Source organism: Haliotis cracherodii, unplaced genomic scaffold (genome assembly GCF_022045235.1).
Source record: "Haliotis cracherodii isolate W230 unplaced genomic scaffold, xgHalCrac1.p SCAF_1, whole genome shotgun sequence".
NCBI lineage: Eukaryota > Metazoa > Mollusca > Gastropoda > Lepetellida > Haliotidae > Haliotis > Haliotis cracherodii.
The window spans coordinates 53,811,040-53,832,656 of record NW_027266264.1 but is presented as its reverse complement, the minus strand read 5'-3'; the positions used below and the strand labels follow the sequence as shown (position 1 = coordinate 53,832,656).

At 38.7% G+C, this 21,617-nt stretch overlaps 1 protein-coding gene across 3 annotated transcripts in view; it reads left to right on the top strand.

Moving 5' to 3' along the window:
- The first annotated feature begins 6,904 nt into the window (after positions 1 to 6,904).
- LOC139479411 (ubiquitin-conjugating enzyme E2 Q2-like) overlaps positions 6,905 to 21,617 on the top strand; it is a 28,226-nt gene continuing 13,513 nt past the window's right edge. For all 3 annotated transcript variants that reach the window (XM_071262270.1, XM_071262265.1, XM_071262275.1), the window contains exons 1-4: positions 6,905 to 7,167; positions 15,643 to 15,747; positions 20,378 to 20,479; positions 21,184 to 21,269. In XM_071262270.1, coding sequence (XP_071118371.1) covers positions 7,006 to 7,167; positions 15,643 to 15,747; positions 20,378 to 20,479; positions 21,184 to 21,269 — 455 coding nt within the window. In that variant the 5' untranslated portion in view covers positions 6,905 to 7,005. The remainder of the gene's footprint in view (positions 7,168 to 15,642; positions 15,748 to 20,377; positions 20,480 to 21,183; positions 21,270 to 21,617) is intronic.

The window sequence follows — 21,617 nt, the reverse complement described above, 5'->3', positions numbered from 1 at the left end:
GATTCTCTTCATTTTCCTGATACTGCAGTAAGCTAGACTTGCCAAACATTATAGACTTGCATGGGCTGTAGTTGATATAAATGTTTCAGGGTCGGTAAGACAGACTAGGATATTCCCAATACAGTCGCTCAACATATACTCGCCGCCTGAAGAACGCGAACCATAGATTCATAGAGAAGTATGTACGTTAAGAAGAGATGTTTCCAATGTGTACCAATTAATGACAAAACTAACAATCAGTCAAGTGTTACCTCAGAGTGTCTTTATTCTTATCGCGAAATGCTGCACGTAATTTCCACACTTTACAAGCTAATCCTGCACGAGACATATATGGTGCATCTCGAGTCATGGATTTATGACGTCACATGTGATGCGTTCATGCGGTTCACACAACATACCAGTATGTTCGTTTATGCATCGAACCAATCTAATATCTCTTGAATGTAAGTAATTCTTCATATATTAATGAACAGATATCATTATGGTATTCGCGTTTCTTTTGTCGGTGAGTATATTTAACTCTGTAATGAGGATGCTTTGGATAAAAACACACAAAATGATACTCATCTTCAATACAGACACACAATTTGCTTTACAAAATTCATAAATCCGAAGGTTTTTTTTATCAATACTTAAATACCCATACTATCAATCAATCAACCTTTATTGTATGAGTGAGTGAGTGAATATAGTTTTACGCCGCTTTTAGCAATATTCCAGCAATATCACGTCGGGGGACACCAGAAATGGGCTTCACACATTGTACCCACGTCTCTTTATTGTATGAAAGGTCATCGGCCCATATACACATACAGATAAACAATATCATTTACAGCTGTACAGCGCATTATATAATTATTGGATAACTAATATGATGCTTGACATGTAATAGAGGTATTGTAATAACAGTGGTAATAACCACAGTGGCAGCAGTAGTAGTATAAAAACAAAAGGAGTACAAAAGGAATGGAATGGAAATATGAAGTTTTACGTCGCAAAGGCTTTCAGCCATAGCGCGACGTTAATACAAAATGATCTATCAGTGATATACTCATCATGTCAAGACAATTTGACAATTTAAATGTATAATGTATTTCTAGTAGAAACAAACAGACAAAAATGAAATGTAGATACTCCTGATCGAGTTTCAAAACAACTAATTATTTCTGGACATATCGGATTTACTAAGTAATTTACTACGCACTCGTAGACTTTGATAGATGTATTGTAATATCTTTTTGCTTTGAAAACCATTTACTTTTTATATTTTAGATATACTTTTTATAAATTAATATCGTGCAAACATCACTGCTGAGTACTTTTTTATAGAGGTTAATGAAGATAGGTTACAATAATTATGCCAAAACAAATAAATTTATTAACTTAATTTATGATGAAGGCATGTGTCAATAGTGCCACTTTTGGTGAAATCATCCGATCTTGTTCTTCCTGTGGAGGTAATGATGAAAATGCACCTGGGACTTACCCCTCTTCGATGCAACAGTCAACTTTCTGCAAATATGCCATGTCTGTGACCAATTAAGATATATCCGACAATATATGCACAATTTTCGTAAAACATCTAGATTGAGTATTCTCTTAAGAAGCTGAGATGAGAGCTGACAAATTTACGTGGCGTTCATGATCAAATGGTTCATTGGTTAAATACGTACGGGTATAAAGTAAAACAATATGCAATCACATTATATCAGAGTAGGTCAGTTGTTTACCCATTAACTGTAAACGTCTTTATTTTTTTTTATCTTAATTGTGCAGAATGCCACAACAGGTAACTGTCATGTTTTGAAAAGCCATCTTTACTCCGCTGTCTAACAACTGGGGTATGACCAAACTCGCGTTGTCCACACACACACCTTTGCCAATAACCACCCAACTTCCCCTTTTACATAATATGCACCAAACAGTGCATGTTGCTATCGTTACCACAATAAACAAGCGGATACTGTTGCCTCACTCGCCGACATAATACTGACTGACTGAGAAGCGTCAATGTGGCCTTGAAAGTTACATCCCTCGGCTTGTCGGTGGTAAAATGCAATAAAACAAATTCGTGACACTTCATCAGTCAAAAAGAACTATATTTTCATGCACCAGTCCAACATGGAATACTCCCCGTCTATGAAATGTACTGTTGAAAGTATTGTAACAATCTATGCGTTTTTGGGGTGGTCGGGGTGGGGGTGTACCTTTGGGTCGATGAAGGCCTCTGCTATTGCAACATAAAACATCTTTATGTCGACGAGGGCCTCTGCTATTGTAACATTAAACACCTCTATGTCGAAGGCGACCTCTGGTATTGTAACATTAAATACCTGTATGTCGATGAGGGCCTCTGCTATTGTAACACTAAACACCTTTGTCTCGATCGTGACCTCTGCTTAATGTTATAACATTATGCACCTGTCCGCTCGGTTCCAAATTCAATTTAGCGGTGTTAAATCTACAGGTAACCCAGCTTTGCGTTGAAAACACAGTTTGTGTATCTTCTAATCCATACACCTGAGGTCGGGAAAGCCACTCACAAATAAGGTATCCATGGCAACATTTCTGGAAAGCAGCTGGCATTTTTGTAACAGACTCGCCAAAAATGCCAACTGCCTTGCAGAAATGTTGCCATGATTACTTTATATTTTCCATGAATTTCACAACTTCAAGTAATTGTAATTTCACCGTTATGTTGCCTTTTGCACCAAATGGAATCTGTTTCGATGGGTAAGCGAGACTGGTTATTCTCTCGCACTGATGTTGTCTTTTAATATAATCGAATAGTATCTAATATTGGGTATTTAAAACTAATGGAATAGACACATAAAGTTACTATTATTCCATAGCAGACCTAGATGGCTTAAATACTGACATGCTCAATATTGATAGTGATTTTTTATTCTCATCGGAGGATGTGAACACAATTACTGACGAACTTACATCTCGACTTATAAAAGTTTGGGATACACATATTCCTAATATAATTGTTATCTTACGATCAAAGGATCCACAGTGGATCAATAATGAAATACGTTCCTTAATAAGTGAGTGAGTGAGTATGGTTTTACGCCGCTTTTAGCAATATTCCAGCAATATCACGGCGGGGGACACCAGAAATGGGCTTCACACATTGTACCCATGTCGGGAATCGAACCCGGGTCTTCGGCGTGACGAGCGAAGGCTTTAACCACAAGGCTACCCGACCGCCCCTCCTTAATAAGAAAACGAACTCGCCAACATAAGAAAGCTAAAAGACGTAATACTCCAGCTGATTGGGCAAATCTTAGGCTGTTAAGAAATAAAGTAGTCGACTATGTCCGTAAGGCAAAGAAAACACATGCATCTAAAATTGATACTGTAATAAATAAGTCTCAAGATACAAAGACATGGTGGCGTGTAGTAAAGGAATTTCTTAAACTTAAAACACAAATTTTCACCCGTTGTATGAAAATTCCATGGATATTGCTAATATTCTCAATAACTTCTTTGTGGACCAATCTCGCATATGCAATCCTGATATGCACCTTCCACGCGAAGAATTAGAATAAGTGGAAAATCTATAAGTAAATATATTATTGATGGAAGATGAAGTTACGGATATATACTACTGTCCGTGGACACCACAAAGGCAACTGGCCCTGATTGTATTGGAAATAAAGTACTTCAAAACACAGTTTACTGTTTAGCCCCAATACTTACTAAACTATTCAATTCCCCTCTTAAACGAGCAATATTTCCATCACTATGGAAAGAAGCTCTTATCATTCCTATTCTTAAGAAGAAAAGTGTGAATGAATGTACAAATTACGGACCGGTTGCGCTCACAAGTTGTTCAGCAAAGATATTTGAAAATGTATATTTAAACATGTGTACAATTATTTAAGGAATAATACTGTGCTCACTAACCTACAATCAAGATTCAGCAGGGAGATTCCACCTCAAATCAGTTGACATATTTATTGACTATATGGCAAAGGCTTTAGATGAAGGTAAGGAAGTTAGGGCTGTATTTCGTTACGTAAGTAAAGCTTTTGATAACGTTTGGCACAAAGGAAAAATTTGTAAGTTACACCATTATCGTATTTGTGGAAATTTATTGAGATGGTTTGATAGTTATTTAGAAGATCGATATCAGAATGTATTATAAATGGCTATAGCTCAGATCCAAAAGCTGTCTTGGCAGGTGTGCCACAGGGCTCAGTCCTGGGACCATTATTGTTTATTATCTATATCAATGACATCGTTGAAGGAATAAATAGTAATATAAGACTTTTTGCTGATGACACATCATTGTATGATATCATAGAAGATTCTGATATAGCTGCTCGTGATCTCAATAATAACTTGGACAGGTTTTCAGAATGGGCTGCTAGATGGCAAGTTTAATTAGGCCCGAAAAAACTGAATCTATTCAATTTACCCATTAAGTGAGTGAGTGAGATGGGTTTAACGCCGCTTTTAACAATATTCCAGTTACATCACGGCGTGTCAGCTTGGGAGGAAAGCCCGAAGTGATGCAGGTCTCGGACGTTTACCCCTTCGGTGAAACCCACGAGCACGGGTATGGTGCTGACAAACCTAGAAACATAATCGGGTCAAACCGGGATTCGGACCCACAATCATAGGTTTCTGGCGTGTCCAGGGGACGCATCTCTGCACAGCGAATCGCGGCGCCTTAGACGACTGGGCCACCCGTGCCCCACCCATTAAGTAAACCCTAGTTGCAAACCTAACTTATATATGAATGGTACAGAAATCAAAGATCTACAAAGTCATAAGCACCTCCGTATTACTTTACAAAATAATTGTACATGGAAAATGCATATTGATGATATTGCAAGGAAATGTTGTCCTCTGGTTAATTGTTTAAGAAGTTAGAAATATCGTCTCTCCCGAACTACCTTTGAAACTATGTATAAATCATTTTAGTTTTTATTATTGTCGTCATATTTGGGACAACTGTACAAATGAACAAGCTAACCTATTGGAAAAATTACACTTAGATGCTCTAGGAACCACAAGTGTCCGGGTACGAGTCATCGGAAGATTTCCAATGAAACAAATTGTAAGTCATTAAAAGACAAAAGATATAATTCAAAACTGGTAATGTTTTACAAAATGAAAACCATATCTCCCCGTAATATCTTTGTAGGCTTATTCCTGATACAGTTGCGGAAAACACAAATTATGACTTAAGGGATAAAAATAATCTCCAAGCAGTGAAGTGTAAAACAAAAGCTTATGCAGATTCATTTATACCCGCTACAACACAACTTTGGAATATGTTGCCAGAAAATCTAACGGGGGCAGAGACCGTTACACAATTTAAGAATTTGCTTCTCGTAAAGGGAGATAATGGTATACACTGGGATTTAAATTATGGAAGCAGATTATGTCAAATATTTCGTATGTAATGAATGCCACAATAACATTGCACCGTCCATGATTCTTTTCCGGAAAAAGCACAAGTATCTATAAATGAATGTTTTTTTAAGAATATTCAATGTAACAGGAGTCTGATAAAAGATATATGTCTTATGTCTACCTGGAGTGGGATCTGGACAAGTCAAGTTAGGGTCACTCGTCGGGTAAGGGGGCCGACCATTTGAATAGTATGGGAGAGTGGGGCTTGGATTTTATCGAATACCGATTTTCCCTGAAGTTTTCTATTCCCTGCGTCAGACTGCAGGAAAAATGAAACTGCACCCCTCCCCTACCTTCCCGAATATCAAATGGTTCGTCCCCTAAGTCATCTGGTCAAAGGGAGGCAACTCTTTTCGTTCAAATTCCATCTCTCCCTAACAGTATTTTACGTGTGTTCAGGGGTTCTACCTTTTGATACTGATGGTGACAACTCCCCGTTAGTCTAGGCGTCAGACAAACAACTTAATTTGCCATGGCATTCAATTTATTGAATCATATCAGTGTACACAGCTGGTACAAATATAGTAGACTGAGAAGTTCACGCAGTATAATATTGATTATAGTAACTCGTTTGCAAGAAAAAGAAAACCTACACTGCGGCGTCCGGAATATAACAGGCTCGGCATTCGGCGTACCGAAAGGGTGTTTGCACCCTCGAAACTGATAAACGGACAGTCGGACGAACTGACGCACTCACACACGCACTGCTTTCAACTAAAACCCCTTTTGAAATCATGGACATCATGAATATGTTAGCCATATGTCACCAGGAAGTACATACCCTATGCTACATTCAAACTAAATGTTTCTTGATTATTCTAGCTGACTGTAAATATTTCCCGGTGAAATATAAGGCTGTATCATGCACTGGCGTTTTTATTTTCATTTATATACTTCCCGTAGTATATGTTTAGATACACACATTATTAAAACACGTCGTCTAAGTCAATTAAGCATATACAATTATTATCAATTGTATAAATCACACACGTCATAAGAACACCGGCATGTTAACATTGCATTGTCGCTAGGAGTAAAACGGATTAATTGCATCTGTTGTACGCTAACATGTATTGTGATGAAAGTGGTGTTTTTATACAGATTGAAAACATGGAAATCGTGTCTATATCTGGTGGTAATGGTGATGATGAACACATCAAAATATTTTAAAAATTGATGTGACGTGGCTGTATTACAAAACGAACATATTCTGATTGTAAGAGAGGGTCTAAGCATTGGTAGATCTAAGTCTATTGTTATATTCACACATTTTGGGCAATTATTGTGTACACAAACATAAAATACTCGTACTCTTCCCATCCGTGTTCTTTTTTTTTATCGTGACCAGCTGTAATCATATCTCGCGTCTATGTTTGTTCGTCTCAAATAAAATTAGAAATGTACTATAACTTACAGGAAGTGCGAGAAGTGGAAACAAACATTAACTTGACCCTTAGTTGCGCATGCGCGCACCATGTGAAGGCAACCAACTCTGGAAAGTGAGAGGCCTTCTGGATGTTTTGTTATTGATAAACATAAACTGGTGCCCGACCAGGGTACCAGTTATCACCGAAAATGGCGTGTCTAGCGAACTTGAAACAGGATATCAAACTTTTGGAGACTTCTTTCCCGAAAGACCACGAAAGGTTTCAGATTCGATCTGCAACACTCGATGAACTGTCATGTCGATTCATCGGAAGAAATGGGAATCACTACGACATTCAAGCAAATATCACGGTATAACGAAACATATAAAGAGCCATCATCTTTGAAATGCCTTAGAAGTAGTTGCAACAAATCCTTCATTCACGTAATTCGGTTTTTGCGTCTGTTTCCTTGTCGTTTTAGGCATGAAATGATAAGCGGAAGTGATGTCAATAGCCTGGCAATGAGTAAAGTTGACAACACTCCTCTTTGTCACAATGTCAGCAAGGCCCTGCGATTTTCCGAACTAGATATTAGGATTAACCTATTAATACATTACATATGACGATACATTAATAGTATGTAAGAGTCACGTAAGACTGTTTAGAATTTGTATGATATAAACGTGCTGTAATCTATTGTTGTATGCCATACTCAAATCACCAGCATGATAAAATCAAATTAAAGGAAAAGACATGTGAACCTTTATGTTTTTTATCTGTTGTGGAAGGTTTCACAAGGTTCCTTAATGATTAATCTAAACTATCATTAAGCATTATCATCTTGGAGTCAAATGTAGAAATGTTTCTAACCATCAGAAGTGGTAACGTGATATGGTTACATCTCTTTTCAATGCATAGAGTATGATGCTTACCTTGAAATATTATGTGTTTCAAAATGCCAAAAAATGTGTGCAGTTATTTGTTTATCTCGGATCGCACATGTCTGTATCATTTGATACCAATTGTCAGGGTTAGAAACTAACAGTTTTTGTCCACTAGTCCTTATAATGATAACATATAGCAAAACCCTTAAAATGGGCCAATTTCTTCTAGTCCTTAGGATACCTTTACTATTGGGCAGTTTGGTAAGGACTACAGGACTAGTGCCAATTTCTAATGCTGATTGTAGGAAAGTATTTTGATACAAATAGCAAATGATACAATGAAACTTCCCTACTAGTACCACAAGTACTAGGTTAGCATTATTAGGACATAGTACTTCTGGAAAGATAAACAAATTCTTGAGTCAGGCATTTAATGTCTTCCACAAACTTGTTTGCTGCAACCAGGCTGTTGCTTGATTTCTGGTGGTAAATAGAGACGACATAAAAGCTGTATGTATTGACGGATGATGGAGGAATGTTGTTTGTACAAACCCCTGAAATATTGACGATGAGCCCTAGTCCATATATTATACTGTACCTAGTAATAACGATACTGGGAGATAGCTGGTATACAAGTTAGGGCTAGTAGAATCGAGAGTTTCAGCACAGACTTTATTGATAAAAACAGCACAGCCACATCCCTCTTGGGACACAATTTATATAAGTTTGAATGCCTTTGTTGTGTTTAGATTAGCCATTATTATTATTGAGTTAAATAGTTTAAAATTTTAATACTCCTATTAATTTGGATTTTTATGTTAGTCTAATTTAAGAGTTACGATACAAACGTTTTGATTTACAATGCTGCTGTTTGAGGCTTGTCTTTTCCTGATCATTTGCTGGACAGAGTTGCATCCCTAAACCATGTTAACAGTGCCAGGATCAGCTGTAGTGATCCACGATCATTATCTGTGTGTGTCGACGGGTGCAGGCTAAAACTGCACCTCAGCAAAACCACTGGTTTCTCGAGCGAAAACAGCACCTCATTTGGCAAAAATGCCAACAAATTGTCGGGTAGAAATGGCACCTCTATTTAATAACGATAAGAAAGATTTATGTAGTAGTATATATGCTTTATTTACATACTATGTTGTGTTATTATGTTATGCTGTGGTATATGTGTAGGAGAAACCATGTCTCCGAGGGACTACTAGAGATTGTAAATGGGGGTTTACAATCTCTAGTAATCTTGAGGAGACATGGTTTGTCCAACTTATAAACCGACTCATCGCATAGACAATGTTTTTAATGAAATAACTGTAATAAAAACTCTCAAATGTATAACCTGTATCGGAGATGAAATATCGCCTGCAGTCGTAAACTCGGTTCAATGAAACCGGTGACCTCAGCACGTGGGTTTCGCAACAGTGCGAAATCTGCACATGCGTCTTGCAAAGGCACAAAATCTGCACGTGCGTCTCGTAGGCAGAGACTATTACACGTTTTGCTTTGACTGATGCTCATTCGTTGTACAGCCTGTTGCTGGCATACGGATCTGGAAAAGGACATTCTACAAAGCAGTGCTGCTTATCAATACCTCTGTAGCATTACGGTACACTCACTGGGCTACAGATATGAAGGTTGAGAGTTCGATCCTCAGGAATATAAAGAAAACATTTGTCATTTGATTTTACATTTCATTACATTTTACAATCTGAACGGAAGTTAAAATGATTGTAAGCCCTCCTGTGGGGTGTTACAATCGTTGTAAGCCCTTCTGCGAGGTGTTACAATCGTTGCAAGCCCTCCTGCGAGGTGTTACAATCGTTGTAACAGTAATACCTCCTACTAGGTGTTACCACAATTTCAAAAACTCCATATCAAGTTACACAAACAGCCAGTAGGTTTATAAATGTTTTCCTTGGGTGAGGACATCGTCTGTTTTCTGCAGAAACATTCTTGTCATGTGGGCTGTCGGCAGAAAGGGGACATATGTATGAAATATCTATAAAACTACTATTTATTTCCTGTTTACTAAAATAAATATTAAATATATAGTATATGGTATACCTGAAGTCCAATATCTTGACATTTCCGCCAGTCTCAGTTTCAGATTGATTTGAGTTAATTTGAGTAAAGCATGTGATGTTTTCACAATAAGTTTAGCTGTGCCTCCCAGTCAATTGGAGTAGAGGCTAGTTTCTTACGTAAATATGTTTTAACATTTCACAATTATTTGTGTTTGCAAGTGACTATTTGAGTTTTTTTTTTCATGTATTTCAGTATCAAGGTAAAAAAAAAATAGGGTGCCGTTTTCGCTTTAGGCGAGGGGACATTTTCGCAAATTGGTGCTGTTTTGCTGAGGTGCAGTTTTAGCTATAACCCGTGTTGACAACATACCGATGTGTATGGGTTTTACCAAAGTGGTAACATATAAGACCTGCATCACTTTAGGCTTTACTTCCACAAAGAAAGAGGACATGTTGTGTTAAAACTGAAATACTTTATAAGATGGCATTAAGTAATGATCACTCACTTCTGCAAAACATGTCTCAGTTATGATTTATTCAGAAATACTATAGGGCATGGCATCGAAACATGGTGAAAGGTAGTGGTAAGTAATAAATTGTGTTAAGGGTGTCACCATATATTTGTCATCATGGTCATATAAATTATAATATATGTTGTGAATATGAAAGGTTTCACTTGTCTAGTACCCGACATCATGTGCACAGTGACTCAATTTAAGAACAAGAAATGGACTGGTCGCTTCACTCACTGACAGGGTTAGGAGGGGTACTCCTGTATGTTATCTGTTTTGGCTGGTAAAGTTTCAAGGTTACTTTCTATCTCTCAGTTGGGATCTTGGTTTGTTAGCTTCGTGTCTGTGTCTTGTGGTGTTGCAGCTCTTAGCTGCTAGGGTCTGCTTGTTGAGGACCCTGGTTAAAATGGTTATGATCCATTGTTTGTCAGCTTCATTGAGCGGCGCCAGGCACTGTGCCTTATTTGTTATAGGTTTGAGAAAATTACTGCGGGAAAATGGGCCTTGGGGATGAGTAATCATTGAAAGATGTAACCATACTTTAAAAAGCAACTTTATCTTCATCTCGCATGTGTATAATGATATGAGTACATCGAAATACATAAATAATTAGGAAATATTTTTTTAAACATTCATAACTGTAAATTACTACCCTAAACATGTTTGTTATTCGGCAACAATCATAACAGGCAGCCACGTCCTGTCCCGGACTGGTTTACCTGCCCAAGAATCCCTGCGCTCATTGCGTGCAGCCACTAGGAGGTGAAAAGCAGGGTACACGTGTAGCTCTATCCAACCTATTTCTCCATAGAGCATTTCACTGCGATGGACCCATTTCATGAAACAGGTCTTTCTGTCGAGAGGGACGGAGACATCCCTACAGGATACTGATATGCGGGAAACGTTGATTCATTACCATGTAGTGGGCCTGTCTGTCGAGAGGGGTGGGGACTGGCCTATGTCATATAACTATGTGAGATGAGTGTGGCGAGATATTAGAACTTTTGGACAGTGTGGATAATTGATGTGTCAGGCTACATGAGTAAACATTACCATTGGGGAGGTAACTCTCAGAGAGAACTATGGTTAATGGTGAGAAAAAACAAGCACAGTGACAACATTGTGGGGCTCAATTTTAACAATACCTGCATGTCTCCATGTGCAGATCTACTTCATTATAAAATAATATTACAACATTGTAGCTATTACTTTGAAAAGTTAATTATGAAAAACTATTAGTATCTTTACCAATGTAGATATATTAGTATCAACAGTATCATGTATTATAATGTATACCACTATGATTGTGACAGCATAGGTATTTGCATCTAAAGGTAGGTTGTGCTGCAAAATTGATCCTCTGGATCGAAGTTATCTTGTATATGTTCCTTGTGGGTTCACCACAGTGTTGCATCTCTCAGCTGCCAGGATGTGTTGGTCGAGGGTCCCGGTTAGGATCTGTGGTTTTGTCTGTTTCATATCTGTGTCTTGTCTGTTCACCACAGTGTTGCATCTCACAGCTGCCAGGACTTGTTGGTTGAGGGGCCCAGTGATGATGCCTGGATTGTCTGCTTCATATCTGTGTCTTGTCGGTTCACCAAAGTGTTGCATCTCTCAGCTGCCAGGATCTGTTAATCGAGGGTCCCGGAGATGATGTGTGGTTTGTCTGTTTCATATGTGTGTCTTGATGGTTCACCACAGTGTTGCATCTCTCAGCTGCCAGGATGTGTTGGATGAGGGGCCTGGTGATGATGTGTGGTTTGTCTGCTTCATATCTGTGTCTTGTCGGTTCACCACAGTGTTTCATCTCTCAGCTGCCAGGACCTGTTGGTTGAGGGTCCCGGTGATGATATGTGGTTCTCTGCTCCATTACTGTCTAGTCGGTTGACCACATTGTTGCATGTCTCAAGCTGCAGGGATCTGTTGGTTTAGTGCCCCAGTAAGGATCTGTTGTATTACATTGAGGTAGATGCGCGCAGGTAGTTACTTAAGTGAAGTGTTTATCGCTTTTCATTCAGTCCTTTATGCATGATGTTCCATAGTGTCTGGGGTGGGGGGTACGGGGACCCCAGTCGCTAAGGCACAGCGATTCGCTGTGCACGCCAGAAACCTATGATTGTGGGTTCGAATCACGGTTTGCCCCGATTATAATTCTAGGTTTGTCTCAGCACCATACCCGTGCTCGTGGGTTTCACCGAAGTGGTAAACGTCTGAGACCTGCATCACTTCGGGCTATCCTCCACATTAAGCTGACACGCTGCGATATAACTTGAGTACTGTTAAAAGAGGGGCTAAACCCAACTCACTACCTCACTCCATAGTGTACTGGGATTGTTTACTTTGTTTCGTTATTGAATAATCAATGCTCATCTGCCATTGTGGACTAGGTACTACTAGCATATCAACTTTGTTTCGGTATTGAATAATTGATGCACATACATGTATTTTATACTGGGTATTTCAATTTGGTTTTGATAATTGAATTGAATAATTGATTTTCAACAAGATATTTCAACCTCGTTTGGGTAAGGGTCCCGAAATAACTGTTTGCCTGTGGCTGGTAACTTTTCTGTCAGGCTGCAAGAAGAATACTGATTACAATAACCCAGTGAAGATCCGGGTAAGAATTAATCTTCAGCAACCAATGCTTGTCGTAGGAGGTGACAAATGCCACAGGGGGGTCTGGCTCGCCAACATGGTTGCTGCATGACATTGCATCCCAAATGCCTAGATTGATGCTCATTACATCAATCACAGGATTGTGTGGTCAGGACTCGGTTATTTTAAGATCGGTGTCATCTTGCTGGAATATTACTGAGTGCTGCATTAAACAACAGACAGACAAACTGATTACAATAATCTAGATATCCATGTCTATTATCTATAGGTTTCCAGTCCCTCTACACAAAGTAGGGTCACTATGTGCCTTGTGGACTAAGTCATTGATTGAAGTTGCCTCCCTTAGACCTGCCTGGATTCATGTTTGTTCAAATATGTATTTGCCATAATTAGTGACCCTTACATCGGTAGTTTTGTGATTACATAGACTGCTGATGTTGGTGCCACCATGGGAAAAACTGTTACCGATATAAAAAAAACCCTTCAGAGTATATCCAAGTGAAAATCCAAAAGTGAATTCTGACTGGATACTAACCAATGCTGTCATTTTAAGTTTGGCTAGTAATCATTTTTCATGGTCAAATGAAAGTGTTTATTGGACAAATGTTACACCAGTGAGCTTAAAATATTGCACACAGTAGATGTGATAGAGTTGCAATGAAAGTTGTATGGTTTAATTTATTTTTTTAAGAGAAGCGGTGGTCGGGTAGCCTCGTGGTTAAAGTGTTCGCTCATCATGCCAGAGACCTGGGTTCGATTCCCGACATGGGTACAATGTGTGAAGCCCATTTCTGGTGTCCCCCGCCGTGATATTGCTGGAATATTGCTAAGAGTGGCGTAAAACCATACTTACTCACTCACTATTTAAGAGAAAATATTTTCAGCTTTGAGAATATATAATGTGAACATTGTAAGCGCATTATGAGGAATATCAAACCCTTCAGGTGACACATCTTGTTTCGACCAGCATAAAAGAATAGACAATGAGGGGGTAGGGGAATTCCAGGATCTTATCGCTTATTCCTTCGGGATGGATAGTTTTCAGATAAAAAATCCATTGAAGTTCAGTGGATTAGAGTCTAGCTATGCTCTAGATCTGACTCAGGGTCCATTTTTAGCTGTTGTATGATTTGATGGTGTAGGTCTCTGGTTGGTGTCCCACAGAATTATACTGTTTGTCGACAGGTTTGTCCTATTGGTGGTTGATATCGGCAAAGAGCTCTTTGAGTTGAATTCAGAAGTGTCATTTCGTTTCTCCTACATATTCATTTTGTTTCCCACATTCAGAGTAGTTTTGTGAATAGATTATGTTTCTACTTTTACAGGTGAAATGCATTTGGCATTTGTATTTGTTGCCTGTTTTATTGCTACTGGAGGTGTTAACTGACTTTATAGTCATGCAGATTTTACATGCTTGTGTGTGAGTCTATGTGACAGTTGGTGTCCAGGTTGGTGACAGTTCGCCCACTGATTTGTGGTTTGAGTGGTGGGTATGTAATTGCCGCTTTCATGAGGATGTCTCTAAGTGTGCGGTTCTTCCTATATGCTGAGATGTGTGGGACTGAAAGAAAAGGTCTAGCTGCATTCTAGTCAGCAGAAACGTCGACTATTTAGGTCTTGAATGAGGATCATGGTGGTGACTGTTGTAACTGTTGACAATTGATTTTGTGGGATATTTCCCGGTTTCATCAAAACTGTAATAAAACTTGCTTTGAATGAAGTAAACAAAATGTCACATGGCAAGTGCTTCCATGTATTATTCCCAGCCTCACAGTGGGAGCAGGGTATGGTATACTGGGTACTGTCCTTCCCTCCTTCCCTCTTTCCTTCTGACATTGTCTTTCCTGAACATAGGTCAACCTGTGTATGAAACTGTACATTCAGTATTCCTTTCATCAAACTCTGCACAACGATCAGTCTAGCCATAAACAGTGCCTTTAGCTACATTGTACTTAGGAATGTTTTAAAAATTATGTATTTTTCTGGTTTCCATGACAACAAATTCTGTTCAATGAAGGGTTCATTTCCATAACATCCTGAACATTTGTTCATTCGTATTTCCTCACTTATCAATGAAGTGGTCAGCTGTTGACTTTCATGTTTTGGTCATTTTTTGTCATTTTTGTTTTTAATCATTCCATTGGAACAAATGCAAAACGCAGTGTAGCCAATGGTGGCTACTGGTACCTGGTATCTTCTCATTGTGTCATAACCCTACTAATATGGCTAAAGGTACCAGTGAGGTAGCCGCATAGTAATCAGTTTGTGAGTCAGTGTCATTGACTTATTAGAAGTCCCGGGGCGTTCGGGTAGCCTAGTGGTTAAAGCGTTCGATCGTCAGGCCGAAGACCCGGGTTCGAATCCCGACATGGGTACAATGTGTGAGCCCATTTCTGGTGTCCCCCGCCGTGATAATTTCTGGAATATTGCTAAAAGCGGCGTAAAACCCAGCTCACTCACTCACTATTATAAGTCCCAGGCAGCTGTTGTGGTCAGATTGTCAGATATAAGTATTTCATGCTTGTTGAGACTGGGAGTGTGTGGTTTGATGATAAAGATGACATATCATTTAGCATGATAGAATTGAGATTTGTACCTGTACTCTGTATAATTCATAAATTGCAGGTGCAGCTGTTGTATCTCTGACATTGCTGTGTTGTGTTGTTTGTGTTTGAAGTTGTGTAATCGAATACTTTTTCTATTAATCTCATGAACTGAAGTTTGAGTAATGACAAGATAGTCAATCAGTTTCTTTATAACAAACATCATTTTTAAACTGTAATTTATTTTCTATTTTCAGGAAACGTATCCACAGTCAGCTCCGATCTGGTTCAGTGATTCAGAGGAAGTGGTGGTCACCACTGTAATAGAGAGACTTACAGAAACCACTCCCGACAAATACAATGTAAGCTGAAACTGAAATGATGGCTCCCACTTTGGGATTCAGGGGCTGTTGATAAAGCTGTTTTCTGTTTTCACATTACTATAGTTGATTTGTAATGGCAGTTTATGAACCAATCTCCTTAAAATCAGATCTTAGTTCTCGCTATCGCTAATCAAAGATCTGAGGACATCCCATTACGGGTCACGTCAGAACGACCTTTCATCCAACCAATCAAAATCATCGCTTACCAGATCATGAAAATGACAGTCGTAATGTATTTTCTAATTATGCAACCTCGAAAACGTTAACATGGGGTATTCCGAACGACAGTTACGACCTGTACAACTGATTCTGTCAAAATTATTTTGTCTCTCTTGCTTCTGTGCGATAAACATTTGAACGGAGGCGGCGTTGCACAGTTCGTGGGAAGGACTGTCATACAAACGCAACCATATATTAGACATTCTGGAATGTTCATTCATTCAGTTTTCAAAATTTTAATCGAAAACAGTGTCAACATATTTTTCAAGCGTTGTCGAAAATGGAAGTCGCCAGGTTGAAACAAGTGCCATAAAGCTCAAGAAAGCTGCTTTGGCTGATGTCGACTTCTTGTTAATCGTTTCAGTGATCGGTCAAAGTTCGCGAAAGGTCATTCTGACGTTACCCATAATGGGATGTCCTCAGATCTTTGTTTAGCGGCAGCGAGAACTTAGATCTGATTTTAATGAGATTGTTTATGAACCGGAATGTTGATTGGACTATGCAAAGACTCGTTAGTCCAGCCAAAATATAAGTCGTTCCAACCTCGTTCTTCGAGTGTGGAAACTGGACTTTTATTATCCCCCGCCCCAACGAAGTTGACGGGGGATATAGAAATGGGTTCTGTCTGTCAGTCCGTCCGTGTGTGTGTGCGTGCGTGTGCGTGTGCGTGTGCGTCCCGAAAAACGTTTCTGGAGCATAAATCAGAAACCGTTAAATATTTCACTACGGAACTTTGCATGTCCATCAGACTCATGCTGAACTGGTGCCTTTTGCTATTTAGGAATTTTTATTTTTTACGTTTCAATGGCAACAAGTTGGACTTAGGTTCTGTAAGGGTTGTGTTCATTTCCAGAGCGTTACTCAAAAACTGTTAAATACTTTTGTACAAAACTTTGCATGTCTACCAGGCACATACTGAACTGGTGCCTTTTGATATTTAGCACTTTTAGAAATTTTTATTTTTTATGTTTCCATGGCAACAAGTTGGACTTTGATTCTGGGTGAAATTTTCCACATCTATCAGACACATGCTGAATTGTTGCCTTTTGCTCTTTACGAATTTTCGAAATTTGTATTACTTGGCATTATTTCCAGAAATATTTCCTTCCCAAACATTGCATTTCTATACATGAAGCACATACAGAACCGAATTGGTGCCATTTGATATTAAGGAGTTTTAGAAATGTATCTTTTTGAATTTCCATTGCATGGGCTAAGAGAAATGTTGGGTCAGTTACCTGGATTGGGACCATGACGTGTTAAAATTTGCGGGGGATATAGATGACTTCGTCGACTATACGCTTGTTTTCAGTAAATTCCCTCGCCTTGTGAAGATGGGTTAGCTTAAGCCTTTTACAGTAATTCTCAATTAGTAGAATATTTTCCATTATCTTTGAGTTGAATGTTTCTTTGACTCAGAATATCGTAGTTTTTTTAGTCTAGTGCAGAAAGTATGGCAGTTGTACAGCGCTTCATTTGGAACATATGTACCGGGTACCGGTATGTAAATATGTAATAAATGGTTACTAGGCAACCTAAATAGTATTTGTCACAAGATGATAAACAATCGGACATTGCGAAGGCCATTGGCAATCAATTTCAGTTTATTGCCCATAAACATGCCAATATGTTTATATTGTGACAATTTTGACATTTGAGTCCAGAATGGAAGCTGGTAACAGGTTAGGCAAATGAACATGATCAGCTAATATATTCTGAAATCAATACAGGCAATAATTATTGATAAAATTATTCAGACCTGTCATTGATTGAAAATGTTGTTATGAAGGAGAAAGGAGTTTGATATTTTGATACTTTATTTTGTACCATGGTGCCAAAAAAATAAGGATTGTGGACAAGTTTTGAGGATTTCAATCTGTTTTCATCATTTGTCATGACCCATGTTTCATTTATATCCCCTTATGGATATGCTGAATTTGAGAGGATCAGAGCTACAGATAAGCAGCGTATTTGCGTAAAATACCCCCCCCACACACACACACACACACACAAATATTCAAAACCCAATTACTTTCAATTAACTAGCATGCATTAATGGAAAAACTCAAATGTATAAAAACAGCATGCGTAAATACCCAATGGAGCTTTTTCAGCATTCGTACAAAGGAGCTAATTTCTGAAACACATTTACAAGCTTATTTATTAAGCCTATATATCATGATATATTTAACAGTTATATACATCTTAAACAATATGTCAATTTTTTTTTAAATCTTAAGATGTTCACTAATTTTGGTAAATGCTCAATAGAGTGATGAATAGATGAGTGAAAAAATATTGGTTACTCAATGAAAAATGTAATAACCCAATTAAAATAGAAACCCTAGTCTAAAAACTCAATTGCCCAAAAAGTTTTCTTGAGCTCTGATGGACTATTTCATGATATAAGTAATGATGTGGAATTATTTGCCAATGTCTATCATTTTTGCTCACTGTTATAATAATTTGCATTTTTTTTTTATGTTGTACTTAAGACATATTTCTAGTGAGCAAGTTGATTTAGATCATATCCTTCTGTTTTCCTGATTATCATGAGTTCCCTGTTTCAGGGCGGTGTGGTAGTCTAGTGGTTAAAGCGTTCGCTAGTTGTACTGAAGGCATGATTTCACTTCCCAATATGGATGCATTGTGACAATGTATGTGAAGCCCATTCCGGGTAACCCCTACTGTGATATTGCTGACAGTGACCTAAAACAATACTCACTCAGTATCATGTTTAATACTGATATTTGATCCCTTTTGGGATTACGGGTTACAAGAAGTCCACAAACCAAGGCTGGTGGTAATGGCAACCATATGGTTTGGGTGGTCAGACTTGGTTTCCTTGTACCCAGACAGAGTGGATTATTGTTCACAATGCCGATCACTGGATTGTGTGATTTACAGGCCGGCGTCATATAGCTGGAATATTGCTAAGTGCGGCGTCAAACATCAAACCAACCAAATGATATTTGCTGGGGCCAACAGGCATGTCTGCTGTGGCAGAATTTATCTACAAATGAACCTTGTCACTGAGAGATTATACAGCTGGACACCACTTGTCCTCCCCTTGCTAACTCAGCATGGTCAAGTAGCAAGCACATGATAGGACATATTGATATAGTAAGGTCAGAAAGTTTACTTTGAAAGCTTGCCGTGTTCAAAGTTCCATGAACAGTGTTTGAAGCTGAGCATTGAACAGGTTAAAGGCAGATATTCAGCCCCAAGTCTGGAGCAGATATCTGTAAAAGTTCCCAATTTTGAACTGAAAATTCCCCATTTCATGTTAATATACTTTTGAATCATGTTATGGCCTAGTAGTGGTACAGTGTAACTGTATATATCTGATAACAGGAGAGGAAGAGGCTTTAATGTTTATTTTTTCCCTATTGCAATGTTATTGTACAGTTTTGTTAATGTAGTTTTGACATATTGTGACTCAATTATCAAAATGGCCTATTTTCCGTTTTAAACAAGATAAATTAATTCCCAATTCCCGGTGAAGATCCGGGGTGGAATAGGTCTTTCACCAACCCATGCTTGCCGTAAGAGGTGACTATGCTTGACGTAAGAGGCGACTAACGGGATCAGGTGGTCAGGCTCGACGACTTGGTTGATGCAATGTCATCGTAGGGCATCATATAGATTAATGCTCATGATGTCTATCACTGCATTGTCTGGTCCAGACTCGATTATTTACAGACCGACGTCATATAGCTGGAATATTGCTGAGTGTGACGTTTAACAAACAAACAAACATTGAAACTTGTTGTATGAGATACATAAGATGAGATGTTATGTTGTGAGATGTTTAAATGTTGTTTTTCAGATATATTATGACAGCCTTATAAACATGGTTAGATATTTGTTGTCATGACGATGACATGCAGGGGTAGTCATGTGAAGTACAATACAGCTATACTGAAATTTTGGATTAGTGGGCTGTGCAGCATTACTCGATTTAGAGAAACCTATTAGTCATTTAGTGACATTTTTACTTGTGTCAGAAGAGACATTTCTAACCCTGCATAACTTGAGAGCATTAGCAGCCTTTAAATTTCATGCAAGTTGCTAGCCAGAAGTTACTGAGTTGTGTTGAGGATATGTCAAAACCTGATGATGTAGCCCAAATTGACTAGCAGCATTTGAGGGGTAGAATTCTGAACCAGTGCTTCAATTTTGCTTCAAATTGAAAGGGAATAAAACTGTCAGAAAATGTAAACATCTTTATCTCGTTCGAACAAACTGGCTACAAACTTGGAGGACTAGTGAAATAAGGTGTACTAGTCCTTCAGATTAGTTGGTACTGGTTGATGTTATGCTGTAAGTCATGGTTCATCATTTGTTAGTGTTGTAGCATACTACAGTACAGTTGTTTGTTGTGTTTCAGATATTACAACAGGTAAAGCTACTCCTGACAGAGCTCTGTTCCCTCCACGACATCCCTGTACCAGAGGAGATTGCCTTTATTGACAGTGCTTTAGTCAACCGGGTAGGTACTTTAGACAAGCCATAAAGTTGTCCAGTACCTCATGTTTATCTCCCAGTGGGTATCCTGGTGCAGAGGTCATACCCATATTTTGATATATGTAAAAGAAAGTAATGAAATCTGAAACCCTGAAAACACTCAACTTCTGGTGTGAAATCCCAGGTGTATAAGAGCTACTGTTGTTGTTTGTTTTTTGTTTAAGATAACATTTAATCATTTTTTCTGAGGACATAACGCGGCCCTTTATAGGACTCTTTTTTTATAGTTAATATTCACTACTATATGACACCCGTGATGATCCAGGATAGAATAGGTCTTCAGCAACCCATGCTTGCCATAAAAGGCGACTATGCTTGTCGTAAGAGGTGACTAACAGGATCAGATGGTCAGGCTCTCTGACTTGGTTGATGCGTGTCATCGATCCTGATCGCATGGATCAATGCTCATGTTGTCAATCACTGGATTGTCTGGTCCAGACTCGATTATTTACAGACCGCGTCGTATAGCTGGAGTATTGCTGAGTGCGACATAAAACAACAAACCAACCAAATCATGCGTGACAAATGTGATGGTATGTCATTTACCTGCTCATGAGGAGTCATGGTATTGAACTGAAATACTTTCAAAGTAGCATTAAACTCACTCACTCACTCACTCACTCACTCACTCACTCACTCACTCACTCACTCACTCACTCACTGTTTCAGGGACAACCAGTGCGAGACCGCCATGAGAGCTCTGAAGAAGAGGATGAAGATGAATTCCACTATGACATGGAAGATGATGCTCAAAGGTAGGGAAGAACTACCAAGGGATGATCTTCATTTGTTCCAACCATGAGATAAATCAAATGAAACTGTGTTTGAACGCACCAGGATATAATTGACAAGTTTTTGTGTGCCTGAGGAATGTACAGTCAAACCCTGTTGTGTTGACGTTGACGGTACCTACATAAGTACTACATGTTGTCCCAGGCTCGAAAGAATCGAAAAAAGAATGCAGGGACCAAGCTTTAACTTCGAGACAACCAAAGTTTGACAAATCTAAGTCCGATACAACAGTGTTTGACTGTTTAGTAGAAAGATAAGTTATTGTGCTCACATGGCAATGGTAGTGATGGTGGTGGTGATGATGATGATGA